Source organism: Drosophila ficusphila, unplaced genomic scaffold (assembly GCF_018152265.1).
Source record: "Drosophila ficusphila isolate 14025-0441.05 unplaced genomic scaffold, ASM1815226v1 contig_106, whole genome shotgun sequence".
Classification (NCBI taxonomy): domain Eukaryota; kingdom Metazoa; phylum Arthropoda; class Insecta; order Diptera; family Drosophilidae; genus Drosophila; species Drosophila ficusphila.
Genome location: NW_025063993.1, coordinates 7,924,413 through 7,932,547, shown reverse-complemented (window position 1 = coordinate 7,932,547; position 8,135 = coordinate 7,924,413). Strand labels below are relative to the sequence as shown.

The 8,135-nt window shown below is 43.6% G+C and overlaps 2 protein-coding genes across 2 annotated transcripts; one reads left to right on the top strand and one right to left on the bottom strand.

The window, feature by feature from the left end:
* Positions 1 to 98: 98 nt before the first annotated feature.
* On the top strand, positions 99 to 4,767 carry LOC108096353 (nucleolar protein dao-5). The gene is made up of 4 exons (XM_017197902.2): positions 99 to 411; positions 497 to 1,386; positions 1,502 to 1,671; positions 1,734 to 4,767. The coding sequence occupies exons 2-4, from the start codon at positions 952 to 954 to the stop codon at positions 2,761 to 2,763; spliced, it is 1,635 nt and encodes a 544-aa protein (XP_017053391.1). The 5' UTR covers positions 99 to 411; positions 497 to 951; the 3' UTR covers positions 2,764 to 4,767.
* On the bottom strand, positions 4,764 to 6,130 carry LOC108096354. The gene is made up of 2 exons (XM_017197903.2): positions 6,009 to 6,130; positions 4,764 to 5,648 (listed from the first exon to the last, which is right to left on the bottom strand). Exons 1-2 carry the CDS (start codon positions 6,039 to 6,041, stop codon positions 4,899 to 4,901), a joined length of 783 nt encoding a protein of 260 aa, XP_017053392.1. The 5' UTR covers positions 6,042 to 6,130; the 3' UTR covers positions 4,764 to 4,898.
* Positions 6,131 to 8,135: the final 2,005 nt, after the last annotated feature.

The window sequence follows — 8,135 nt, the reverse complement described above, 5'->3', positions numbered from 1 at the left end:
GTATGTTTTAAAAATATAAGTTATTTTTCTAGCTGTGACACTCCTGGTTGTTTCACCCATCTGGCAATATTGTACCGTGGCTCCAAACGACCATCTGGCCATATTGGCCCATTAGTTTTTTGTTTATGTTGGAACGTTGTCGGAAAAATCGGCTGTTTTCCCGAGTGTCCGTCTGCGCCATGAAAAGCTGCTAAAAAGCTAAATATAAAAATCAGCGCAGCGCACACGTTCGGTGGCTGCATTGTTTTTTCCCAAATCGTTGGAAAATATGTGAGTGCAAGTCAGAAAAAACGCATCTTGTGTGTGTACATATAAGTATGTAACTGCGCCCAAGCGAGTGTGTGTTTGAGTGTTTTTGTGTGCACGGTGCAATGGAAAAGTGATTATTATAAATGAAAAGCAGGGAAATGTGTAAGTGTGGCACCGCAAAACGCTTTGAACTTTTCCATTTTCATGTTTTCACCTCGTCTTTTCTCTTCCCCCACCTGCCCCGCAGCCAACCAACTCCCACTTGTACGTATGTAACGGCAGAAGGGTGTTTTGCATTCGTGTGTGTGTGCTTTCCCAGATAAAAGACTTTGACTTTTCTGGAGGATATTGGTGTCAATCGTGGGACATAAATAATAGCCACTAATATGCAGACAAGTCCATTAATTACGCCAAAGGTCAAAAGTTAGGCACGCAGCCAGGACCCAAAGAAAGCAATGATAATGTTGTAAGAAGGCGGCGAGCCTGCAAGAGCGAGCGAGAGAGCTTATGTTTTGGTGTGAGTGCGTGGTAGAACAAAGAGGACGAAAAACACGGCTAAGCGGATTCGCCGCATGACAAATTCGCCGCAAGGCGCATTGAAGCTTAGCCCAGATAATCACAAGGAAAACAAAAGGAAATCCTATTAAAATAATTAAACTAAAGACTGCTAAGCTATATACTTAAAAAAAAAAAACCGAAACCATGTCTGCTGCGGAGCTTGAAGCCGAATCTGCTGCCCAGGAGCAACAACCACAACAACAAAGTCAGCAAGGCGAGGAATCAAATACAAACACTGCCATCGATGAAAATGCAACCACAACAAACAGCTACAACAACAATTTGGATCCGGAAACCCAGCTGCAGCTGCATCAGGATGCCCAGCAGTCTGAAATCGAGGGGAACAGCAACAACGGAATGGCAGGACTCGGAATCAGCCTGATGAACTCCTCACCACCGCCACACAGCTACCGGCATTCGCGGGCCTATCGCCACTTCAAGAATCCGCCGCAACCGCACATGTGCATCCGCACCACCACAGAGTCCGGCGAGGAGCTCTTCATCAACGTCCTTAGCTGGACGCGTATTGTGATACCGCAGGAGCCCAGTGATCCCATTCCCCTCTACGGAGGCATGCGGGTAAGTTTATGGAGTATAACATTTTCTATCTGTAACAAATAACCAATAAGAAAAAGTATTACACTTCTTTATTTTATACTGTATTAAAATTAAAAACACTTTTTTATTTGTTCAGGTTCCACCTGGCAGTCCTCGGAGTCCTCCGATTGTCTTTGCCGTCATGGCCAATCCTGAGGTGCTTAAGGACTCAGGACGCCACAGCAAAGATCCTGAGGAGCGGCGAGCCATGGTGGAGCTGATGTGCGACTTTGTGGAGGCTATGAACCCAGGCGTGAAACTAGTCAGGTAATATACAAATATTATATATATTCTCAAGATTTTATTAAACTAACCTGGATACCCCTCAGAAACGCCGTAATACTCAAGGATCGCGACATCTCCGGCGAGCTAAAGGACGTGTGGAACGCCGTGCAGGCACAGCGCGATCGCGAGCGAGAGGAGCAGATGATGCAGCAGCGCCAGCAGCAGCACTACCAGAACATCACCACACAGCAGATGTTTCCGAAGTCACCGGATGCCGCGCGGGCAGCTAGTGCTGGTGCTTCAGTGAACGAGGCCGGCTCGCCACCGGCTCATCTGGTTGAGCCGCTGCTGGCGGAGCACGGAAACAGCAATGGAAACGGCAACGGCAATGGCAATGGCATCACCCTGGCTGTCTTCGCCCAGCAACTGGACAACAAGGTGGCCAGCGAGCAGGCGGAACAGCAGGAACCATCGGCATTGTTGGAAGAGGCTTGCGTGGATCAAACGGACGCCGGCAGCTCGGCGAATGGAGCTGCTAATGTAGCGACAAACGGATCAGCAGCTGTGCTGGACAATCAGAAGGGGGCGGTGGAGATCGAACCCGAGATAAAGTTTGCTCCAACGGCAACCACCAATGGAGCCAGCACGCCTACAGCCAGCAACTCTACACCGCCGCCAGCAACAGCCACAACCACATCCAATCCCAGTCCAGCTCCAGCTCCCGCTTCTGCACCAGTCGCCACACCAACTCCGCCACCGGCTGCCCCCGCAAAGAAGGACAAACTCGGTGGCTTCTTGCCCAACGGCTGCATCTTCCCGCGCTTCAAGAACAACAAGCACAAGGACAAGGACAGCAGTCACAAGGAGGGCAAGAGCAAAGAGAAGACCCTGCTGAATGCGCTGAAGAAGAGCAAGGAGAAGAAGGTGGCGCCCAGCGAGCAGCCGTCGGAGAAGTCCGCCGCCGCTTCGGACAATGGAACCACGCAGTACGAGAAGAACTGCATCAACAATCTGGAGTGCGAGGTGCAGAAGCTGGATCTGAACAGCGGCAGCAATGGCGACAACAGTATGTTCATCAAGCTGAAAGTATCGCCGGCAAATGCAAATGCGGCAACGGCCGCGGCGGCCAAGTAGAGATAATCCTGAATTTACACACACACACAAAATCTCGTAGGTAAGTGGGAGTTAGGACGAAAGGAGTAGGAGAGGCGGCACTCGCCAGCACTTAGGGCTTAGAGTCGTGGATAGAGAGTCGTGTAGCATATACAAGATTTATATATACATATATATATATATATATACAGAAAATGTATACACTCACACACCCGTTTACACCGTTGGTCAATTTATCGGATAGCCACTCAAAAACAGGACTAGATGAACAAACAGTTGTGCCATGCTCCAGCTCATAGACATTTATAGACGACAGCGCTTCTCCCAGGATCTTCCCCGGCATTTAACAAACAAAATGAAATGATAAAACAAAAAAAAAAACGTATTTACATAGTTCAATATATGTATGATTCGCATACAGTTTGCCTTATATACAACAAAGCCCAAGAGAGCGACAAGAACCTAGCAAGAACCAGTTGATAAACACGAGATTTAATGTATTTAAAACACGTAATCGTCGAATGAAACTCATGCGCCAAATCGAACATCATAGCACTCATCTAAACATCCAACACTAATTAACTAGATCCATTCCCAAATTGTATCGTCACTTCATCGGCAAACCAAACAAAAACCCACCAGACATTTCCCAGTTCATATCCGTGCAAAAGTATTACGCAACTTCGCTGATCCAAGCAAGACCCAAACCCTGGATCGATTGATCTCCACGCTTTGAAGTTGAGGGGCAGTACGACGGGGGAGTTTTTGAAGACGGCTCTGGAGTGCCACAACTAACTTATGTACCTTAGTATACCCGAATGCGAGGACAGTATACAGATCCGCAATGTCGCTATTATGTTTTATTTTAAAAAGTTTAACTTTAGTTCCTCTCTAGGGGATCCACTATTTCCCCTTCTATTTTATTTTCTGTGCGTGCTTGTTGTGTTGTAATTGAAACTGTTGGAATGTTTAACCTTTTTCTGTGTTTATTGTTTCGTGCTAACACCCGATCCCTCAACTTCAAACGAAACCATCCACTCAATCATATATTATAGGGAGTAAACCTCTACAATTCGAATAGACATTCGGGAAAACACCACTAAGGAAAAAAAGAAGAGAAAACTAAATGTTTCAACTGCAATATCGGACTGAACAATGCTGCCATATAAAAAAGTATATACGTGTAACGACTTTGTATATAAAGTTAGCTACATATTTCCACAAAACGAACGAAATTTCAATTGTGATTCAATCGAAAATCTAATTTTGTTTCCACATCGAAGCATTTTATTGAGAAACTAGAAACACATACACAAAGTATACCGAATAAAATATAATTTTGTTTGCTAGGAAAAAATCCTCACATTAGCGAAGGATCCAAATTCTCTTTTTGTGTTTCGTTTGTTTATTTTTTTTTAAGGTGCCATACAGGAAGAGTGTATGAGAATTAATCAAAATTGATTGCATCCAATTGGTATTATACTTAAATCCAGAGTTTCCTTAATTGTGAGTTGGAATGAGTACCGAGAACCCTAAAGTATATGCTAGTTTTTAACTGGTTGTAAATGAGAAATGCTCGTGTAAAATTAGTATTTAATTATAGCACGAACCCAACCACACAAACAACAACAAACATAACACTATAATTAAAGAATTCAACTAGTTTAAGATTCAAGTCTTCTAAGCGAAGAGCAAAAAGCAATAATTTTACTTGAAAAGAGAAGCCGGGCAAGGAAATTATAATGAAAATGCGTGTGGCAAGTTGATAGCAATAGGGGTTCAACTGGAAAACTCTAGATATTTGGATAACAAAAAAAGAAACCTTAAAAAATTTTAATTTTATTAAGTTACCTACGTTTCCCAGAGAAAAATTCGAATTTTGGTTCACTCCCAGCCTCTGAAACATCTAGAGTTTTCCAAAAGAAAACACCCCGGAAAAACTTCTACAACAAACACAAACAGAACACACACATTTTTATATGTATATGTATGTAATAATAAAAGATCGTATTTGACAAAAGTGTAGTTGGAGCTGCGATTTATTTTTGCGAAGGATTCAATAAATATGTGAAATGTTTGCTACTTTCTACAGGACGACCTATACATGGATGCGCTGGATCTTCTCTAACCAGAAGGCTCTGGAAAAGGATCCAACCTTATTCATCCTTGTTGTTGATGGCCCTCAGGCGTTCCAGTTCGGTGCGCTCCTCCTTGTTGCGCAACAAAGGCACATTGTAGTCGAAGGCGTAGAAGAAGCCCTTCGGTTCACCGGTCTCCTCGGGACCGGGCACGTATGGCTGCTCCTCGTGGACGTAGGGCTGGTACTCCGGCTCGGCGGGCTGGTAGCGACCCTCCTGCTGGTACTCGGCGGCATAGGGATCGGGATTGTGACCGGCGGCGGCGGCCAGTTCGCCCCACAGCTTGAAGTGCTCCTCCTCGGCCTTCAGGACAGCCGGGGTTTTGGTGGCTGGCAGCTTGAGATGGGCAGGGCGATTGTCCTCCACGTGGAAGCCGGTCTTGTCGGCATAGTAGTTGGCCACAAAGTCACGGCCATGCGGCTGCACATACTTGTACGATCCGGTCACCTTGCCCGTCTCATCCCGCTTCTCGTTCTTGCCCTGGTTCCAGTCCCTGTAGCCGTAGGCAAACTGACCCAAGCCATCCTGACCATGGTACTGGTGGGCATCGTAGTGCTCCTCCACATAGTCCTCGGGATGCTCGATCACGCGGCCCATGTACACGAACTCGCCCTTCTCGTTGCGAGCCTCGGGCAGAGGATTCTCGCCGGTTTTCGGGGCGTACTCGATGTCGCCGATGCCACGCAGTTGGGCGCTGTTCAGAAACTGCTGCGCCTCCTCGGGCGATATGTTGATCTTGAAGATGTTCTCTCCGCTGGCAAGGGTGGCCTAAAATAAAACGAAAGACGTGTGCATATAATTAGCAAAAAAAACTTAGACAAGCATAAAGTTATGGCTTAAAGGTGGGCTGGCTTTATGGCCAATTTAACACGCTACACAAATTCTGGCGAGAAGATCACAAAAACAAAGATGATGTCATGTCATTGATTAAAGTCTCAATTCGCATGTAACCCGAGGTTTGCTTAATTTTTGCACATTGTATAACTTTTGTATTTGCACTCTGCCAATCGCGCACACAGTTGACATTTTATAGCGAGCTCAACCCGGATTTTAATTGAATGGAATCGAATCTATTCAGCGATGATGATCGTAAATATCGGCTTAATTATGCAAATTATCTGCATTTACCAGCAAGAGGGCAGCCAAGATGAAGCACTTCATTATGGATTCCGATCGAAATGTGAGTTATATATCCAGATATCAATACGTTTTCGCTGTTCTGCAGTTGGCGCGCTACTAATAACTGAATATCCAAAGTGACTGCTTTTATACTAACTTTCAAGTCGGCGGTGTATTGTTGTTTTTTGCGTTTTGCATAAATCTGAATGAAGATGTGCTGGTGTGCTTCACTGACCAGCGGACGGAGCTTCTCCTGTCCGGTTTCTTACTCAGCTTTAGAATCTCGATTCGGATCCCACAGCCAGTGGCGGCAGTTTGAAGTTCATTATCAACGTCGCTCAAATTCGCACTTCTCACACTCAGATACTACGGATATATCCAAGGTGGGGGTTATATCTGGGGGGATGCGGAGACAGCTATGAAAACATCATTAATTGTATGTATGCCGCTTGGTCAATTAGTTATCTAATAGTTTTGTGGTCTACCCATCTTTGGTTGCCGTTCTCGAGAACCCTTTTCGACTCGTTTCAAGTGGCAGTTTCAGCGCTCACTGGCTGTCAGTTTCGAGTATCTTAAAGATACTTTTTTTGCCAATTGGAATTCGCTGGTGTGGCAGGCATATTCGGTGGTTGAATGTCTCAAGTCTGGTTTGTATTATCTTATCTTGATGGCTAAAAGCGGTTTGGTTTAGAGGTCTTTGAAAAGAATTTTCTATGACGGTTCAACTAGATATTTTTGTACAAAGAATTTGTTTTTAGAAATTCCAACATTTTAATGACATTTTTTTTAGTGATTTTTCATTGATTTTCAGTGAATTTCCACACGTTATTGTATTATTTGAAATAATTGAAATAATATTTTGAAATATATATACAAAATTAAGAGGTACCCCCAAGTCGAACCCCTTGACCCCAAGGGTTTTTTCCTCTAACCACTTGGCTATGATTTATTTACAATTAAGCATCTTTGAGCGCCTCAATCACTTTTTACTTTTAATGAATGCAAAGTTTACTGCTATAGGTTTTACTTTGGCTCCGGGTTTCCTGTAGATCGGCGGAAGTTTTTGTTTAGACATGCGCCAAGCACTCGAGCTCCGATTGATTGCTGCATAATTAGATGCGAGGCGAGTATAATAGAGGATTCGATGGGTAATCGCATCACTCGAGTGTCCGATCAAATGTCAGTTCAATAAGCCCGGCTCAAGTGTAATTAGAGACCACGGATGTTGGGTTTCGGGAAGGGTTTTCGGCGCAGCGATCGTGAAAAACTCTTGAAAGCCCGCTTATTAGGCGATTACAAGGGCAACTGCGCAGTTGTTCGTTTACAAAATGACTTAACTATTTAAATAATAAACACGCTTCACGTTTCAGGCTGGGCCCGTAAACATCTTCAATCTTTCAGCTTGCGACTACTGCAACAGTCTATTTTAAAAGTCAAGCATATCCAAAGCGCCACATCATCTTCATAAGTAGCATCATCACAATCTGTTGCCGAGTGTTTCCCACTGTTTTTTCGGGGTCTTTTTGCTATTTTTAAAGCAGACAAAGGCGAGCCAATCTTGAAAAAGAACTTTATTGGTTCCTAAAACTAAACAGCTTTAGAAACCACTAAAATTCTGGATTGTTTATGATTCACCAACTGGTTGGACTAAGTTATGTGGCAAAATCATAAACTCTGACGTCCAATTTCTAGTTAAAGTAATTTTGTTACTTTGTCACTTCATTCATTAATTTTTATTTCTTCTGGCAGTTTCTGGAATCCGCATTGAAAACAAATAAACAAACTAGCATCCTATTATTTGGAAAACTCATTGATTCATTCTTAAGTTTGTTATTTTGTTATTGAATGCCAATTGATGATGCCAGTGTCTAAATAAAAACGAAGACCTAATTTTCGACCAAAAATCAGGTTTTCTGGGCCTCTCCGTCTCAAATTTTGGTTAGTAATTATTTATAATATATTGTTATTTTTTGCTGCCTTTAAAATATCAAATAATTGCGTATGATAAATGACGCAAACTTTGTTGTTGATGGCGATCGTGCTGTGGGAAACAGATGAAATGTCAATTAAATTTGCATTTATATTTGTGATTAAAGATCTAGGATTGGCTTTGGCGTTTTATCTGACTTCCTTATG